At 44.7% G+C, this 20,505-nt stretch overlaps 1 protein-coding gene across 5 annotated transcripts in view; it reads left to right on the top strand.

Annotated features, from left to right (window-relative positions):
• Positions 1 to 20,505, top strand: part of SNTG1 (syntrophin gamma 1) — a 577,365-nt gene that overhangs the window by 507,775 nt on the left and 49,085 nt on the right. For all 5 annotated transcript variants that reach the window (XM_083187410.1, XM_083187409.1, XM_083187408.1 and 2 more), the window contains one exon: positions 7,519 to 7,648. In XM_083187410.1, the coding sequence (XP_083043536.1) occupies positions 7,519 to 7,648 (130 nt within the window). The remainder of the gene's footprint in view (positions 1 to 7,518; positions 7,649 to 20,505) is intronic.

The following is a 20,505-nucleotide window of genomic DNA, read 5'->3' as shown; positions in this document are numbered from 1 at the left end:
TAAACTGTCTCACATATCACAGAGCTCACTTGAGGGAAATCAATAGATGCACTTATGGTAGATGCATTTAGAAACAGTTCTAAAAGTGAAGGGGTGTAAGAGACGGAACCTTGAATTTTAAAGCTATGGAGTCCCGTTATAATTGCTGCTTATATGGAATTGCTGTTTTGTAAGTGTAATACTCTAGTTACTGTGCAAAGGCCACTGCACTCTTACTGTACATTTATAATGGTTAGTTATATACTACCCAGAGGAGGCTCCTGCTATAGGGCTGCAGCCCCTCCAGTCAAAATACCAACACCAGAGACACAGACAGACAGCACCGGTGCTTCCCCCTGCGGGCTGTGTCTCTGACCTGCTGGTAACCTCATCTCACCAGGCTCCATGAAGCAGCAGTGCAGACACAGCAACAGCTCAACCCTGCGGGTAGGAGTTCAGCATGTAGTAGATTCCTACTATTGGAAGCTGCTACTGCTCATCATACACAGAGCCACAGAGCTGTAACCTCCTCCCCTTCTTGGGCTGTAAGTACATGGAGCAATGACAGCAATAGCTTTCCAGCAGGAAGCCATTCTGTGCAAATCTCCAGAGCTACAGTGCTTCTATGGGCTGCGGTGTGTGCAGCCCAGCAGAAGCAAATCCTCTGCAGTGAGTATGCCCAGACTTCAGTGAGTCAGTGTGATGCAGCTGAAGGAAGGTATGCATTGCACCAGAGAGGTGCACGGAAGTTTATTTTATTTTAATAATATTTATGTGTAGATCTTTATTAAGAGTATAATTTTGTGTACTTTAATTAATATTAAAGTTATTAAAAGTGTGTATTTTGCTCTGTACCTGTGTTTATGTGCATATGAGTACATCATTCATTTACAGTAATTGCACACAAACACTTGTACAGCGTAAATCAAACTATTAACCTGCAAATAATTAATGACTGTTTGCAATGAGCAGTACCCAGGAAATTGCAGCCCCCCTTAAGTCTAAAGGCAGGAGCCGCCACTGATACTACCCCAAAAAACATCCAAATGTGTGATTATTAATGTATAGTATTACAAAAGTGAGTTCTGTCCTGTAGTCAGGGCCGGTGCAAGTCTTCTTGACACCATAGGCAAAACGTCTGTCAACTGCCCTCATACATGCAGTATATACATACATTCAGACACTGCCACTTCATACATCCATACAATTAGACACTGCATCCATACTTATAGAAATCCCCTTCTCCTGCTCCTCTCCAGCCAGGACATCTTTCTCTCGTTCCCCTCCCCCACCCCTCTCTACTCCCATAAGCTATAAAGAGAATGTGCTCCCCAATCCTCCAGCAACTCTTCTAACCTCAATCCATCAAGCGATTGGGCAGTCAAGTGAGGGCTGTCCTCCTTCTTCCCTTCGAGGCGCAGGCTGCAGCTACACACTACTGAAGAAATCAGGCTCCGCAGTGCAGTTGCCTGTGACAGCTGTCCTCGGAGATCCAATCGGGGGCAGCGGCACCCCCTGTTAATCCTGTTTTGTGTCATTAATGGGTGTGAGGTCGGGCAGGCGGACGGTTGCTGCTGCTGCTGATGACGGCTGAAGGTCTGGCGGGTGGCTGCTGCTGGTGACAGGCGGGTAGAAACTGCAAAAATTGGACCTATTTGGGTTGAACAAATTGCGCCTTCCAGTGACCAATGCTCTAGGCAGCTGCCTAAAGCTGCCCAGTGGTAGTGCCGGCCCTGCCTGTAGTATTGACAGTACAATGTAAGTCTTGACACAGTTCAGTGAATCAGTTGCACTTGCAGTAATACTATCAGGATGGGATGCAGTCTTAAGTTAGACCCTGTTTAGGTTGACAAGCATGGGGTCACCCACTGAAGGTCCACAGGGCTTAGGTCGACACCTGAAATAGGTCGACATGGCTAAGGTCCACAGGGTTCGAAGCTCGACACAAGCATTAGGTTGACAATGGTAAGGACAACACTCAAAAGGTCGTCTTGAGTTTTTCCCTTTTATTTTGAGCCAGCATGTGCCGACATGTGGTATTTCAAGCCCTACCATCCACTACGGTGTAGTGGGAGAATATTATAGTTTGCCCAAAGCATGGTAAGTGCAGTGATGGGCTGCGTTATACTTTGGTGGTGTCCATGTTGACATTCAGGACAAAAATGGGAAAAACTCATGTTCACATTTGACTGTCGACCTTGCCATTGTCAACCTAATGCCTGTGTCAACCTTCCAGCCCTTTCAACCTATTTCAGGTGTCCACCTTCAGTGGTTGACCCAATGGATGTCGACCCAATGACCCATACCCATCAGGAAAGTTCAGCAGAAAGAATCTACAGACAGGATTCCAGTTTGACTAATATCTCCTGATGGGCATTAATTATAATGGGACTCTAGTCCCATATCCTGTATACACAAATCTTTTTCAATATCTCTTAACAATCTGGTAATGCGTTCAGATATACAAAAGAGAATAATAATAATGATAACAACAATAACAGTAACGATAATAAAAATAAATAAAAAAAACACTTTCACATATATATCTGAATATCATTTCTCATGCAACAATCCATATGGAAATGACATCTAAATCATACAAATAAATGTCCACTAATTATTTGAATCAGCTTTCCCAATATCCTGTAGATGCAGTATAGAATATAATCAACCAATCAGACTTGGCCTTTAACATATTTATAACATTTCCACATATTCTATTCCTTACAGAACTAAGGGGGCGATTCAGTAGGGGTCGCATATGCTAACCCCCTACACAGTTTCCCAATGAATGACAGGCAGAGGTGTTACTGGTGGGACACAGGCGGCCCATGTTTCATGAAATGAGCATGTTTCCCTCATTTTCACAGGGTTTTGTACATTTAAGAATGAGTTTGCTTTTGCAAATGAACCAGAATCAGTATTGCTCTATTCCATGATTCTTATCACCACTACTTTAGTAGCAGTTAAACCTAGTTATTTGCTTAACTGGGATTTGCACATGTGCAAAAGAACCCTACGTGTGGCAGAATAAGCCAAACAGAGGTGGAGGAATCTAGTTGGATATATCGTTACAACCCCAGTCTTCCTTCCTATAGGAAGGAACAGGGTTGTGGGAACAAATGCTATATGAAGATGGCAAAGGTTCCCACTGTCAATCTCCAAAAATGTCTTTTCAGTGCTTGTATGGGAACAGCAGGCCAGATTGGGACTAAATAGTAAGTCTGTAAAATCTCCTGCATTGTTTTTATAATGAATGGCACTGACAGTTAAGTATCACCTATTTTTGTATAAAATAAGGGATGATGAATAGACCGACAATATTGATTGTATCAATATATACAAATCAAACTATAATGTGTTAGGACAGGTAGATTTTTAACAAAATTTGTTATTAAATACCGTAGTATTCTCTGAAACAGGAACAGTAAAATATATTTAGGTGCAGATGTACAGTAGCCTCGTTCTTCATGGCTACATTGCAGCTGAAGGTGCCCATTTAGCCCGCCTAGTCACACTCAGGCCGCTGGGCTGCTGGGTAATTTTCAATGGGTCATTGTTATGATAACACATCTGTATGTATATTAAATTGATTTTTAATTTGAATGAAGTTTATGACTACTAATGTTACAAAGTAAAACCACCAAATAAAATGTAAAAATTATTTTTTGGATAAAAAGTAGAAATTTTCTGATTTATTTTTTATTACTTAGTAAGGGATGCGGTCATTTGGTCTACTGCATTATGGTCGACAGTCATTAGGTCGAATCCATTAGGTCGACATGCTAAAAGGTCGACATGACTCTAGGTCGACATGGGAAAAGGTCGACATGATTCTAGTTCGAAAGGTCATTAGTTCGACAGGTCATTAGTTCGACAAGGTCATTAGTTCGACAAGGTCATTAGTTCGACATTGTCTATGTCGACATTCACAAGGTCGACATGGAGTTTTTCACTGTTTTTTGAGCCAACATGTGCCGACAGGCGGTATTTCATGCCCTACCATCCACTAGGGCGTGGTGGGAGAATAAAATAGTGTGCCGAGCGTAGCGAGGCACCGTGCCCGACGCATAGCGAGCGCAGCGAGCGATGCGAGGGGATGCAGTGCACTTTAAACTGTGTCCATGTCGACTGTGTTGACATTCAGGTAAAAAAACAGTGAAAAACCCCATGTCGACCTTGTGAATGTCGACATAGACAATGTCGAACTAATGACCTTGTCGAACTAATGACCTGTCGAACTAATGACCTTTCGACCTAGAATCATGTCGACCTTTTCCCATGTCGACCTAGAGTCCTGTCGACCTTTTAGCATGTCGACCTAATGGATTCGACCTAATGACTTTCTACCATAATGCAATAGACCAAATGATCCCAACCCCTTAGTAACAGTTTCTTATATAGCCCAGCAAATTCAGCTTAGCGTAACAATTGGACACAACAGTGAAAAAAACAAAACTAGGTGGTTACAGGCAGTCGTAAGGGTGTATTCAATGATTTTTGCGAGCTGTGACAGCTTGCTGGGTTAGTATTCAACTGACCCACTGCACACGCCGTTTCCCCCTCGTTAGGCTTTTGTAGCAAAGGGGAAGTGGTGTGTGCGACCGTTAAACAGCGAGGCTCGTGGCTAAACGCAGCGGGCTCCCTGCATTAGCCGAAAGCCTCGCTGTTTGGGGGATTCCTTGTCATCCTGTGACAGTGATGATTCCCCCGAAACGTAGAATAGGGTTAGCAACTGGCGCGTGCGGGTTAAACGGTGAGGATCGCTTGTTTTTGGCTAATCCCGCTGTTTAACCCCCTCGGCAGTCGCATTTAATACGAGGTAGGAAGGCCCTGCTTGCAAGCTTTCAATCTATAGAAAAATAGGAATTAATACATAACTATAGATTCTATCTATTGCATAATGGTCCACTAGATTGCAAAGGTTTTTTGTAGGCTATTTGATAAGTAATCCAAAAATGTTATCCTGGGGTCATGAGGATGGAAAAATTAAGAAAATGTAAATATGTAAGGATATGTTTGGACTGTACCATATGGATGTAAAAGGGTAGGAAAAGTTTATGAAGGTTATGTGGGTGGTGAATTCAGGGCCGTTTCTAGACAATTTAGTTCCCAGGGCAAAGAAATAAAAATGCGCCCCCCCCCCCCCCCGCCCCAAATATATAGAAGAAGTTGCACGTGACGAAATAGGGGGTGTGGTTTATTTTAAAAGGGGGCGTGGCTTAATATAAGGGTGTGGTCTTGCAGGGAAACAATTACCTTAAATCTTACTTTTGCAACCTGTCCAGACATTGGTTACCGCAGTTATTGTCATTGTCATCCCGCACTTAAGTTGGCGGGCTGAAGGCCACATAGTGACATAAAAATATAAAGGCTCACACAGTGACCTAGTACGCCTCACAGATCAAGGCCAAACAATGACAGACTACTTAAATCATTATACACTATTTATCCGTGATGCCAATTACACATTACGCCACACACTGATGACAAAGACACATTACGCCATGTGATGCCCATTACACCCCACACTGTGATGGCAATTACACAATACTCCCCACACCGTAATGCCTATTACACATTATGCCCCACGCGCCGCTGCCGTACAACTGATGTCGTTTTACTAATATGCCCCCACAGTGCCAGATATGCCCCCACAGTGCCATACATATATGCCCCCACAGTGCCAGATATGCCCCCACAGTGCCACAAGCAGCACAACTCACTGTCTCTGGCCCTGGGTCTCCCCTCCAGTCCCCCACCGCTGCCATATGCCCATACAGTGCCAGATATGCCCCCACAGTGCCACATATATGCCCCCACAGTGCCACACATATGCCCCCACAGTGCCACACATATGCCCCCACAGTGCCAGAAGCAGCACAACTCACCGTGGCCCTGGGTCTCCCCCTCCAGTCCCCCGCCGCTGGTGCTTTCCTGGGGAGGGGCGCGCATCAAGCGTCTCTCCTTCCCCTTCACTGTGTACCTGAAGCCGTCGGCCATTCATACCTTGCGGGCTGGCTCCTGATTGGATGACAGCCCAGTGAGCGAGGGGAAGGAGAGACGCGCAATGTGCTCCCCTCCCCTGGGAAATCAACTGCGGCTGGGGAGAAAGGGAGACAGCGGCATTGGGGGAGCTGCCAGGCGGCTGTTAACAGAGGCGGACAAGCCGTGCGGCGCCCCGGGCTGCTGCACGGCTTGTCCGACCTCTAGAAACGGCCCTGGGTGAATTTTATTGTCCAAAGAGGTGAATTTTCAGGGATTCGTTGTGAAGATTTGTAGACTAGAGGAAAGTCTTAAGGGCCCCTTACACATGTGAGATTTTGTCAGATTTGACCCAATTCAGATGGATTGGGCCAATTTCTCTGACAAAATCTGATGTGCCTGTCTGATAAAATCTGATGTGCCTGAGATTGATCCTCCTGCACGTAGGATAAATCTCAAGTCAACAAGTTGGACAAGTGTAAGGGGGCCTTTAAGGTGGCCATACATCAGAAAGACCGGTCTTAAGGTGGCCATACATCAGAAAGACCTGTCTTACAATCACGATTGTGTCCAACTATCCCTTCAACTCCCCGACAGTCATTGGTGGTTTATGGACTCACAAATCTGTCATACAATCCGTCATGATGTATGGGGGCCTTTACTGTGTGTGGGCAGGCATTCCACAGAGTGGGTGCAGCCCAAAAATAGCCCTCCCATCCTGAATGAGAGTGAATAATGAGTGTGGATGAGATACATAAATCTTGTGAAGAGCGAAGAGATTGGGTTGGGAGATATTTTGAGATAAGTGAATAGATGTACATTGGTGTACATTGGTGTAGTTTGGTTTATGGCCTTGTGTGTGAGTAAAAGTATTTTGCATTGAATAAAGTAGAATATTTGGAGGGACTGACAGACCAGATCCACAGAGGATAACTATCTTCAGTGGAATATTAGTCTCACATTTGCATCGAGGATGGATTGTAGTGGTAAGAGTCTCCTTTTTAAAGACTTTTGCGATTTCAATGCTGGAAATTATAAGAGCATGAAGTAGAGTTTTTCACAGTGTCTTGTGTAAGTTTTGCAGTGTTTTGTGTAAGATACTGTATGGATGTATTTTGGATATGCTTTTTAGATGCATGTAGCAGATTAAATGTGGTGGGGGGGATTCAGATTATTGTGTGATCGTTATTGTAGTTTCATTTAAACATACACTAATGTATATGTAGCATTGATATTTTACTCTGTGCTAGCCATTGATAAATGCAAGGGAAAAACAACTTCACATCAAACCCTTTATTGGCCATTTAAATTGCAAGTTTTTGAGACAAAAAGCCTGAAAATGAAATCTACTTTAAGTTGTTTTTAAAGCTGGTAGATTAATGTGTTCATTTAGCCTATCATTAGCTGTCCTTTTTTTCTGCCAATAAACACGACATATTAAAATAATAACATGTTTTTTTTTAAAAGTTATAAACATTTGAATTTATTATGTTATTGTGGTTTTGTTTTTCTAGCAAACAATGAATGCATTTTAAATCATTTATGTATCTACAGGCAGAATGCATTTCAAATAACTGCAGTAGACGGTGTTTGTAGTGGAATTATTCAGTGTTTATCTACTGATGATTTCATAGAATGGTTACAATCGATATCAACTAATATTTCAAATCTCACGAAGCACAATGTAAGTAAAAATGCTTTTTTTGGCTCATTTCAAAGCAATTGCTTCTAACCCTTTTGTTTTTATTAATGTTACAATTATGCTGCTTTCCCACTGCTGAAACTGGTCATTACCCGTTTTTTTTTAAACGGGTTTTTAAACGGCAAGAGCCATAAAGACCCTTTCCCACTGCGTTTTTGGCACATTCACACTGCCATTTAAAAAACCGTTTAACCCATAAAAAGTATGAGGGGGGGGGGATTAAAAAAACAAACAGCGTGGGGTCCCTCCCACAGCTGTAACCAGCACCAGGCTGAAAGAGCCGGGGCCGGTAATTAAAAATCAGGGAACCCGACAAATAGGGGTTCCCCGATTTTTAACAACCAGTCCCAGGCTCCAGGTCCGGGGCTGGTTCCAAAAATACGGGGGACAAAATTAGTAGGGGTCCCCCATATTTTAAGAACCAGCCCCAGGCACAACCAGCCAGCAGGGTAATGCCACAGCCGGGGGGAGACTTTTTATACAAGTCCCCCCGGCCAAAGCATTCATCCCTACCGAACAGTCAGCCTGGCCAGGGGCCCTGGGGGAGTGGGGACCCCCCCAATAAAGGGGTCCCCCCCTCCAGGACTTACCTGACCAGGCTGAAGCCTGGTGCTGTCCCCGATGGCCCTGTGCGGTGGCCACCGGGCTGATCATTGTGTAAAAAAAATAGATGAAAAACCTATTGTTTTAAACTGTGGAACTATGAGTCCCAGCAAGCCTCCCCCGCAAGCTGGGACTTGGAGAACCACAAGTCCCAGCCTGCGGGGCATTAAAGGGCCCGCTGGGTCTTGTAGTTCCACAGTAAAAAAAATAGATAAATAAATACACACTGACACATTATAAAAATAAAAGTTTAATACATACATTACACAAACACACTGATACTTACCTATCTTGATCCCGTAGGTAGGTCCCAGGGTCCGGTCCAGTGGCTTGGTTCCGGGGCTGGTCCGGGTCCGGGGCTCCAGGGCTGAAGAGTCCGGGGTCCTGGATCCGTAGTAATCCAAAGGGGTACCTGTGGAAAGAAATCCTACTCACCTGTCCTCTGGCGTCCACCCCGGCATCTTCACTTCAAGACGCTGCTCCCGGCTGCTGGTACCCGCTCTGCTCCGCTGTATACTAGAGAAGCAGAGATCCTTCTTCCTCTGCGTCTCTGCTCAAAATGATTTCTGGCCAATCAGGAGCCTCAAAAACGGTATTTAACCGTGTAGGACTCTGCTTTTAAAATGGGTGGAAATACCGGTTATCTTTAACCGGTATTTCAACTCTGGCACTTTCCCACTGCAGCCTTAAACGGTAAATTGCGCTGAAAAATCAGCAATTTACTGTTTTAGACCTGCAGTGGGAAAGGGGCATTACTCGGAGAAACATCTTACCAACAGAGAAGCAATGTTTAGTGAGCAACTAAAGGGGTCTACACATGGGGAGATTTTGATGAGAAATCTGAGCGATGATAGATCACTCAGCAAGATAACTCAGCAAGATCACTCAGCACACAGCGCTGCAAAATGGTTATGGTATATTAGATCTACTATGTCTAGATCTACACTCATATGGTTGATCACTAATGGTCGACAGGGTCCAAAGGTCAACAGCGTCCAAAGGTCAACAGTGTCCAAAGGTTGACAGCCAAAAGGTCGACAGGGTCAAAAGGTGGACAGTCAAAAGGTTGACAGGGTCCAAACGTTGACAATTAATTGGTCAACAGGGTCAAAAGGTCAGCAGTGAAAAGGTCCACAGGGTCAAAGGGTCTGCAGTGAAAAGGTCGACAGGGTGAAAGGGTTGACTTGAAAAGGTCGACATGATTTTTCCATTCATTTTTGGGTGTCTATGTCGATATAGCTCGACATGGACACTGTCTAAAAGTGTACCATGCACCCTGGCATGGCTCACTACGCTTTCCATGCTTCGGGGTTAAGTGCCTGCCTATGCTTGGCACACTATTATATTCTGCCTCCATACCGAAGTGAATGGTAGGTTATGATACCAGAGTCCGGGCCGGTGCAAGCCCCATCAGCGCCCTAGACTACCAGCCCACATGCCCGCCCCCTCACCCGCTCCGGCCCGGGGGGGGGCAGCAGGCACCACCGCGGATTACCGCTCTCCAGAGGAGGCAGCGGATTGCTGCTGTCCAGCACGGGGGGGGGGGGGGGACACAGCGTGTGCCAGATGGTGACTAGCTGGAGGGGCTGCCGCCACTTGCGATCATAATCCATGGGCAGGCTCCAGTCAGGGGGGAGGTTTGCATTGCACTCACCTGCTCCCTGCTTGGTTGAATTGGCTGGGTGTCCCGAACTTGGCAGCTGATGCAGCTTTCTTCTGACTTCATGGTCTCCTCGGTGGTTCAGTACCACCCTCCAGTCGCAAGTGCCTTAGGCAAATGCCTAAAGCTGCCTAATGGTGGCGCCGGCCCTGCCTAGAGTCAATCTATCTTGAGTCCAAATACCCTGCAAAGGGATGTGCCAGCTACAGATGGGGCCAGCAACACGGCGCTCCATCTGACTGAGACGCGCGAGAAGCGCGTGCGTCCCCCACGCACGCGCATCTCAGTATCCGGGCGGCGGGGCGGCGAGGCGGGCGCAATACTGTCCGCCTCCCGCTCGATAGTGCTGGGGGGGACCCGAGGAGGCTGTAGGGGGGTGCGGGGTGCACCGGGCGACCGAGGGCAGCACCGTCAGAAGGGGACGCGCGCGCACCTCGTGCGCGCGCGTCCTCTTTCGGCATACAGATGGCGGCGGGGCAGGGGATGGCGATGGCGACGCCATCGCCATCACCTGCAAAGATGAATCCTGCTACATCTGTATGTGTGCCGAGGGATCTGTCAGGGCCAGTGTTCTTCTGTGAGAACACTGGCCCTGACTGGCAATCTAACTAGATTTATCAAGCATGCTGGATATTACTCGCCGGGCGATAGCGATGTGGACGGCCGTGCATCACTGACGCTATAGCCCCTACACATCCTATACATGTGATGTCACATCGCTTAGAAAATGCCCTGATATTGCCCCGTGTGTAAGCCCCATAATATGTGAATTTTACATGATATTGTAACTATTAAACATTCATGCAATGAGATTTCCTTGTTGGGGTTTTTATTTGTGTAACCAGGACCAAGATTTAGGTATTTGTTTTATTTTTCTATTTGCATACACCAGAAAGCAGCATGCTTTCTGAATACTAATGATTGTTTATATAAATCATTGCTAATAGCTGAACGCATTAAATTGTAATGGATCAATATAATCTACTTTACTCTGGACACTGAGCTAATGGCTAAAATTAAATATTGTTTTTCAGGTAACAAATGATTTTGTTTTAAAAGTGTATATCATTTTTTGAAGGGGAAGTACATGAAAATGAATACTGGCTATAATGGAAAAAGGCAATTAACTTTCCATTTCAGACAAGTAATCCATGTTTACTTTTCTGTAATATTAGAGAAAAACAATCTGCTACCTTCTAGTTACACATACTACAGTGTAAGTACATACCATCCAACATCTGAAGAGCAGGGCTACCATTAGAGGGGTGCTATGGAGACAACTGTCCCAGGCCCAGCCGTTCTGAGGTTAGGGCCACTCTGTCCCTGTAGCCTGCACAGCTGGGTCGTCCAGCCATCATCCCCCTTCACAGTGGCAGGTCGCAGGTGTCCGCAGCCCGCCACACAGTCATAGCCCCCCTCCAAGCTTTAATGACTTGGTGCCTGCTGCAGGCAGTGCAGCAAGCAGCAGGCCAGCCGGTAGCTCCCACTGCACAACGTTACATAATGACATTACATCTTGCGTGACATACAATTAAGGTAGGACAAGGAACTGCCGCCATACTAATGTGAGAAGTGGTACAGAGTTGCAGGGGACAGTGTGTGGCTGTCCGATATCCGTGTTGCTAAAGGTACGGTGTCAGTAATTCATTAGGGTAAAACACCAGGGACAGGGGGAGGAGGGGGGGGGGGGCAGGTATGCAATTCTCTCCTCACCCTGCCAACATTGTCTTCCTCTCCCTGCCATCACTGTCTTTTTCTCCTCACAATGGTCAGAATTCAGCAAGCATCACAAGTATGTGTATGTGGTGGTGCAGTATATTTGGTCAGTCCTGGGCCCCACAATTTCTAGTGGAAGCCCTGTCGAAGAGCAAAAACCTGTACACATTCAGAAAGGGGGCGTGTCCACTGGAAAAGGGAGCGTGGCCTCGCTCCCCTTTCCTATACTTACAAAGGGCAGTTGGAGACCCCCCCAAAAAAAGGAGGCCATAAAAAACGGTACTGTACCTGCCAAAAAGGTACAGTTGGAGGATATACAGTATATGTACAAATGTAACTTGCATTTTTTACATTTTAGTAGACTACGTGGTATTTAACCTATTCCTGTGTAACAAACACAGAATGACGTGCTGGGATTTATCAGTGTATAGAATAATGTGCTGCTTTGGTGTTGAAAACTTTTAACTCGTAAGTGCGGCAACCTTTATTTAAAGGATTCTTTTTGCAGGTGGCTTGACCATTGTGCAAAGCATCATAAGCAGTGCTGTGGTCTAGTTCAGTTCAGGTTTGCTTTGGTGAATAAATAGTGGAGCAGAAACAAAAAGCATTTAGCTAGACAAGCCGTATAGTGATATGGCTTATTTTTATTTAAAATAAATAAAAACAGGTTATTCTTTTGCAATGATTACTATTATTTGTTCCAGAACCTCTCCATACTAACAATACTGTCAAACATTTTATGAATTTATGTTCTCCTGTTTTACGATTCTACAGTAACAGTGTCCACAATATTTGTTCTAAGATAATAAAAATGTTTTATTACAGATTTCCAGATTTCTCAGTGGATTAAGCCTATTTTCTACTGAACCAAGTCAAGCACCACGTTTCCATTAAAAAATTTCCCCCTTATTACTACCTTTTCCTTTATTTGTTAAATCCCAATATTCTATAGGAGGCGCAATGTGCGGAAGTGGGCATCACATGAGTGGCTGCAGATGTCACATGCTCAGAATTCCACCTAATTGGGCTTAATATAGTTCTTTGACTGGGGTGTGGTAGAGAAAATCTACACTGATACACAGTCATTAGGTAGACTCCATATGGTCAATATGCATGTGGTGAATGGCATCAAAAGGTTGACCTGATCCAAAAGTCGACAGTGAAAAGGGTAAGTGGGTTAGGTTGACAGGTACAAAAGGTTGACATGGTGAAATGAAAGTTATGAGAATGGTCAACACATAATAAGTCAACACTAAAGTTTTTGGGGGTATTTTTTTATATTTAACCATGTGTAAACACCTGAAGAGGGGTTACCTTATGGATGCGGTGGGGGTCGTGCTTCCCCGAACTCCCGGATCTCAGTCTGGAGTCTTCTCTTGATGCAGGAATGGACACAGAACACTTGACAACAGGAATGGTTTGACCTTTTATTCTAAAACGGTCAGTTAAAGCATCAACCTCTTTTACGGAATAATATAACAGTAATTTCACGATATAACCATACAATAAATGCAATATAACTTATACAAGGCAGAAACAGCAGTATCGCATTCGATACCATACAAGGCCTATGGAGCTACCGGTAACTCTAAGTCACTCCGTACCCGGCCTGTCACTGCGATTTGAGGAACCAATACTAATCTCCACTGGACCGGCGTACGGGCCCACGGTTTACAGCAGCATACAGTGACAGGGCGAATACGAGTGAATTTTACCACAATAGTTATATTAATAAATAGTATTAACCAATTAACATCAGAGCACTGCACTACCCACTCTGAGTACCCGGGTACACTTTCTATACTTAAGACCGGTCAGTCCCGATGAAGGGCCTATGCCTAGAGCTTAACGTAATGGGTTACTGTTCCTGCGTATAGGTGGCAGTATTGTTCCAAGAAAGGTCCTTCTCTCTCCTGATCAGTTTATTCGGCAAGATGGTAAGGAGGCCTTTTGACCCTTATAGTATCTTATGTTTCCTTACCAGGGCAGAAGGATAGGTGAGGCCTTAATAGGGATGCCTTCCGGACAACGGGCCTTGGCTGTCCCAGCCCGAGCTTATCAATAGGGCCGTTGCCAATAGGTAGGGTTGAGGGGCAGGAAAGCCTTACAGGCTATGCAGTCAATACTGCTGGGGGCGGTCTCTTTACACTGATTTTCTCTTCTAAATAACAGAGGTTTTAGCATTTAATGCTCCACGGGCAGACTCACGGTTTGTGGCAGATCCCAATGTACCCTCCTGGGGCCTGGCATGCGATCAGCGGCGTCTGCTGCTGGCACGGTCAGGCTGGCACCTTGACTTCAGTTGCGGCTGGTGTAGCTGTCTAGGGCTGCTGGTACTCTTCCCCTCTCTCTTTCTTCTTGTGGGAATTGCGGCTGGGGGCAGCTGTCTGAGGGCTGCTGTCACTCTCTCCCCCTCTCTCTCTTATGGGCTTCTGGTGGTGGGCAGGGAAGTCAACAGGGGTCACTAGTCTTGTGGCACCCTGGATGCGGCTGGTGAATACTGTGGCGGGCAGGGGCCACAAGCCTCTCTGCCCTCTTGATCACGCTGGCTGTCTGTGAAAGGTGAGAGGGGGTCACACTCCTCATGTGCCCCGTCTCTCTGGCTGGCTGCTGTAGGGAGGTAGCGGGGATGTACAGCCTCTGAGGGCTGTTATATGCGGCTGGCTACTGTGGTGGGGTCAGCGGGGGTCAGTGGCTTCCCCGCGCTCCCCTGCATCTGGATCCGGCAGTCACACTCACCAGGAGGTCAGCGGGGGGTCACAGCTTCTCCGCGCTCCCTCCTTCAGACTCCGGCTGGATGCGGCAGTTCCCGGGCGCACCGCATCTCCCTCCTCCTTCTGCTGGAGGTCGGCGGGGGTCAGTGGCTGACGTCAGCTGGCTCTCGCTCCGGTCTCCTCTCTGGATGCTGCAAGCACTCTCCCTCACGCCCCTGGTCTCTCGCTCCTCGTGCTTAGCCTCTCCACGACCCGGTCCTCTCCTCACGTGAGTCCCCGAACTTCCTCCTCCACCAATCCCCAGCAGTTCCCGGCCTGTCACTCAACTGGCCATCCTCCCGGGTTAACTTAACCCTCTACGCTCTGGGACGTGCCTTATGGGGCTCACATTAACCCTTTCCACTCTCTAGGGCTTACACATGCCTAAGCAAAATGAGTGGAAACATGTACCCTCGGGGGGCTCTTTGCTTGCCATGCTTTGCGCAAGGGGCTCAATCTGCTATCGCTGTGCTCGCCACAGATTACTCTTCCCAATCGTAGCCACGTGGATAGTAAATGAAGCAAAAGGTAAAAAACATGAAAAAAAACTTGCATTAACCATGTGTGTGTGTGTTGACAACTGTCATGTAAACCTGTCGAATATGTCAACTTTTTGTACCTTTAAACCTTAGGTATGTTAACCATATGGAGTTAATCCAAGGGTCCTCAAACTATTTTGCTCTGGGACCCCATAAGACATTACAATTAATTACAGGACCCCAGCAAGTGATTGCAGAAGGTCATCACATCACACGTGTGTAGTAAGCAGACAGCACATACATGGCAGCATTGTGGAGGCACAAAATGATGGGAGGAGTCTAAAATAACAGACCATTCAAAAGACTTTTCAGACTCCTTGAATCACTGATTGAGATTAGAAAAGTCATCAGCCTGATGGTCAGCAACATGGAGTCGCGACCCCATGCTAAGAAGGTCGGGACCCACTTTGGGGTCAGGACCCACAGTTTGAGAACCGCTGATGTTAATCTATTGACTGTCAACCTACACATTGGATCCCCTTTAATCGTGGGTATAAGCAGCCTATCAAATATACCTAGCTATGCTCCATGCTATTTCTATAAGTACAATTGTCATTTTAATATGTGTTCCTTAGATATCATATCAGAAAAATATTTTATTCAATAGTTTATCACCTCCCACCTAAAAAATAATAATAATAATACTGTCACAAAAATCTAGCTGTTCCAACTGTCATTTGTAGTTGTTGGAGCATATCCCATTCCAAGTAGAGACAACACCTCAGATTTTGGTGAGATGCTTTAAGCTTTAAAAAGTGATAAATTGGAGAGTGATAAACAACCAGCCAATCAGCTCCTACCTGTCATTTTTCAATCCCAGCCTGCAGGGGTTAAAGTGGGGAGGAACGGGTGGAACTGAGTTCTACCACCTCTAAAGGTGATGTGGAACATGTAACCTCCACATTGGCCCAGCAAAGTAATTCTCACAGAAAAGCATTCTGGTTTCCATGGGGATGCCCAAAATCATACCACTGGCCCTGTCTCTGCCTAAGGGGGGGAGGGGAGGGGTGCATTGAGAAATTAGTTCCCTCACCTCTGCATGGTAACTTTAAGCCCTGCCAGCCTGGCTGTAACATGACAGTTGATTGGCTGGCTGTTTATAACTCTCCACTGAATTACTTTTTGAAGCTTGATCCATCTGGCCCTGAGTCTTGTAATGCATTATTGTTTCTAAACTTCCTTATGGATTTCTAAGTTTAGTAGTTTTCCCCGGACAAAGTCCTGTAACAAAGTGTTTATTTTATCTTCCTGTAACTAGAGCAGAAAGCTAAGGTGACTGTATGAACAATGCGACAGACCATGCAATAAATCAATTCTTTATATCTTTATAGGTTGCACTATTTCACATTGTCAGTGTTCTGTGCCCAGTCCGATATTATTATCACCAGCAAAACAGACCACACTGCACTAATACAAATCACAGGCTTCTCTCTCCCTCCCCATGACCAGAAGAAAAAAAAACTAAAATCGAAAAATTAACCTCTAAATATAGGGTATTCTACATCAAACTGGAGACAATGGGGTAATAAATTGGGCAGTATGGTTTAAACAGGTAGATTTTTGTACTGCAGGAATACCAATGGAAATATGTAAGTAATAATGGTAATAATCTGACTCAGACGCAGTTCAAACTGTCCATCATTTACTCCAGGGATGGGGAAACCTTCGGCCCTCCAGCTGTTGTGGAACTACACATCCCAGCATGCCTTGTTACAAGTTTGGGTACTTATGTACTATCTGGGCGCCCGATTTTTTGATTGTATGCCTTAACTTAAGGCATACAATCAACGCGATGCGACGCGATAATCGCATCGCATCGCATGCGACCAAATCGTGTGCGATGCGATGGACCCGATTTTTCACCTAGTGCACCCAATTTTTAATCCATTCATTGGCACAGCTGCCAAAAATTGTGAAAAGGGGTATTTAAGAAGGTTTGAAAGGTGTAAAATCTGAGGGTGTTTTGAGAGGAGAAAGCGACTGGTTGTGAGAGGTGTTTTGGAGTGATATTGGATTGTGAGATGGCTACGGCTTCAACATCATCAGCTTCATTGTCTGCGACACTATTTACTATTCCGCAAACTGAAGAGGCTGCTGTGGTTTTTTTGCAAGAACATGGGCTGCTTCCCACAACAGCCACATGTGATAATGGTCATCCTATGAGACTGAACATGACGGATCAGATGTGGCGGTGCTATGTCAAGGCATGTAGTAAAAAGAAAAGTTTGCGTGCTGCACTGTTTAATCCTGGTTGCCGGCTCCCTTTTGTGACCATTATCCACTTTATTTACTGCGCGAGCCAGGAGATGACATCTGTCAGTTTTTGTGAAAAGGAGCTGAAATTATCCATTAAGACAACAGTGGCGTATAACGGTTTTATGCGTGAGGCCTGTGAGCGCGATCTGCTGTCTCAGCCACAACGGCGGATTGGAGGCCCAGGGCAAGTAGTCGAAATTGATGAGACTATGTTTGTTCGTCGCCAGGCTAATGTGGGTCGACTGCTTCCCCAACAGTGGGTCTTTGGTGGGGTCCGCAGGTAAACTGGTCAATGTTTTATGTTGCCAGTTGCCCGAAGAGATGCTGGGACACTGATGGCAGCAATTACAGCCAATGTGGAGCCTGGAACAACCATTATATCTGACTTTTGGTGGGCGTACAGAACCTGTGATTTGGAGGCAGCTGGTTATACTCATGCCAGAGTTAACCACAGATTCAACTTTGTTGATCCAGAGAGCGGGGCACACACCCAAAATATTGAAAGATTGTGGGGGTGTGCCAAATGGAGAAATAAATGTCACCGGGGAACAGCTCGCCACAATCTTGCCAGTTACATGCAAGAGTTTGTCTGGCGCAAATGCCTTGGAGGTGATGATGTATTTGGCCGTATTCTGCATGCTCTAACATTGCTGAATAAGCCTGAGTAATTTTTTGATGTCTTTTTGTTAAATTTCTAATTTCATTTTCATTATTATCTTCTATGTTATGTCATTTTTTTTTGGATTGATTGATTTTTGGATTAAAATAGACACTTAATCTTTAACTCCAGTTGTCATTAATGTGTCAGATGCAAGTGATATTAAGTGAGATATGACTTTTTCATACCCCTACTATCCAAGTGGGCATGGAGTTGGACATAAACCTGTGGCGAGCGTAGCGAGCCACCAAGCCCGAAGCGTGGCGAGCGAAGCGAGCCCCGCAAGGAGACACAGATTTTTTTTAAAGTATTCTGTGTCCCCTCGCGGGGCTCGCTACGCTCGCCACGCTTTGGGCTCGGTGGCTCGCTACGCTCGCCACAGGTTTATATCCAACTCAATGCCCACTTGGATAGTGGGGCAAGGAACAGGACCCCTTTTTCCCATTGAATTCTATGTTAAAATGGACTCAGACCATTTTAACATTGAATCCTATGGAAAAATCGGGTCCATCGCATAGCATCCGATTTGGTCGCATGCGATGCGATGCGATGTGCCCGATCCGACCCGATTTCTAAATCGGGCGCCCAGATACTACATAAGTACCCAAGTTTGCTATGTGGCCATACTACAACTGTTGCAGGGCATGCTGGGATGTGTAGTTCAACAACAGCTGGAGGGCCGGAGGTTCCCAATTCCTGGTTTACTCCATGATACTGTTCTCAGGTGCGGCATACAGTATGCAAATTCATTAATATTCAGTACTCTTCAGCAGAGACAGTTATATAATTTAAGCATCTAATTCTGAAGTATAATTTTGTACATGAAAATTATAATGTACGAAATGTATTTATAGCAATGTTAATGACCATGTGGATTTCCAGCATTGCCTGAGGTGGAAACAATTGGGATCCTTCATATTTTAGTTTTCTCCAGCAAATAAATGCTAGTCCTAGACAATAACTAGATGGAAAGTACACTAGAGATGGACTGTGAATAATTTACAAGCTGGTAGGGGGCCTGTTGTTTTAAAAATGTTTCAATGAAGCGTGCACAGAAATTATTAATTACATACTTAAGAAAAAGTCACAATTCTGTTGACTTCATTAATTTTGAAGTGTAAATGTGTTGATTTAGAGGAAAAGGACGGCGAAGTAAAAGCCGCAGCAAGACATCTGATAAATGAACCTTAAAGAGAGGGAGTTTAATTTCTGGCCTCTTAATAGGCAATAAGATTAGTTCCCTAGATAATTGTTCCCATCTATGTGAAGTCATAACATTTATCTTGTTTTCAAATTCATTTGCTCTAGATAATACCTTCTAATTAATAATAAAATGCACAGTATTTATTAGTTAGATTCTTTCTCTAACACTTAGAGCACATCCCTCAATATTCAATTTAGCACCACCAGTGTGAGGCCGTAGGGAGGAAAAGCAGCATTGCAGTCACGTTTTCCAGGTCACCCGGCAGGTGCACAACTGCATTCAATACTCATTTACACTTTTTTAAAAGATCCACATGTGGAGATAATTATTTAACATGTAATTCTGTGGGGAGACCTGCAAAATATGCACTGTGTGGGGTCATGAGGACCAAGTTTGAGAACCTGTGCGCTAAACGGTATATGCAATTGATTGGAGGGGATTGATATCATGTGATGCCTTCAATACAAGACATTTGAAATAATTCTTCTCTTTATTTGTTATGTCTAATTGTTTTGAGCATAAGTATGCCTATTGCAAGGGTTTGCAAAATCGGTCTTTAGGATCGCACATTTTCCAGGTCATGTTTTCCAGTCCACCCAGCAGGTGCACAAGTGCATTCATAACTCATTGACACATTTTAAAAGATCCACATGCAATCGCTCCTGCAATTCGATAAATATTATGTGCAGGACATAGTCTTTTTCGATGCGTGTGGAAACTACATTTAATTCCATGGTGCCATTGTTATGCTGATGAAAGCAGTTAAGCTACAGTACAATTCTTAAAATCATTCACCTCTATTTCATGCAATACCATATCCTGACATCTTCAGGTCACACCGTTCCCAAGTGTTAGATGGCAAAATATGACCACTCCCTCTGCCCGGGTGTGGATGTTACAATACTTATATATTATAACTGTGATATGTTTTTGGCACATATAAACATTTAGTTCTGGTGAACTTTAAGCATGTCTTGTCATTTGGAAATGTGTGCAAAAGATTATTCTAGAAGGAATTGAAGATTGTGCAGCATAATGTAGCATATCCTGTTGCTTTCGTAATCTCAAACATCTGGCCTTAATTTAGTTAACCAGAGAAAGCAGTTACTAAAATGGTTGCTATTATGAGATGATATTGAAATAAAAATATAGATATACAATTAACAGATATATATATCTTTGACATGTGACATGCGACCGGTGGGCCCACACATCGCGTCGGGGGACCCATTATTCATGCATACAATCCTTCCATTTATTGCACAGATGTGGTCGAAATCGAAGGATTGTATGCAATATTACTCTAGTGTATTGTCTACATTAGATATATCTAACTACATCAAATGTATAAATAACATTAATATTGATTTATATATAGAGTCTATATTTATTTAAATGTATGACATGAATGTGTATTTATTAAAGTGTCCTTTAGCGTTACTGTTTAGAA

Source organism: Crinia signifera, chromosome 5 (assembly GCF_055691185.1).
Source record: "Crinia signifera chromosome 5, ASM5569118v1, whole genome shotgun sequence".
Taxonomy (NCBI): domain Eukaryota; kingdom Metazoa; phylum Chordata; class Amphibia; order Anura; family Myobatrachidae; genus Crinia; species Crinia signifera.
The sequence above is the reverse complement of the archived record's forward strand: the minus strand, read 5'-3'. Positions and strand labels throughout refer to the sequence as shown.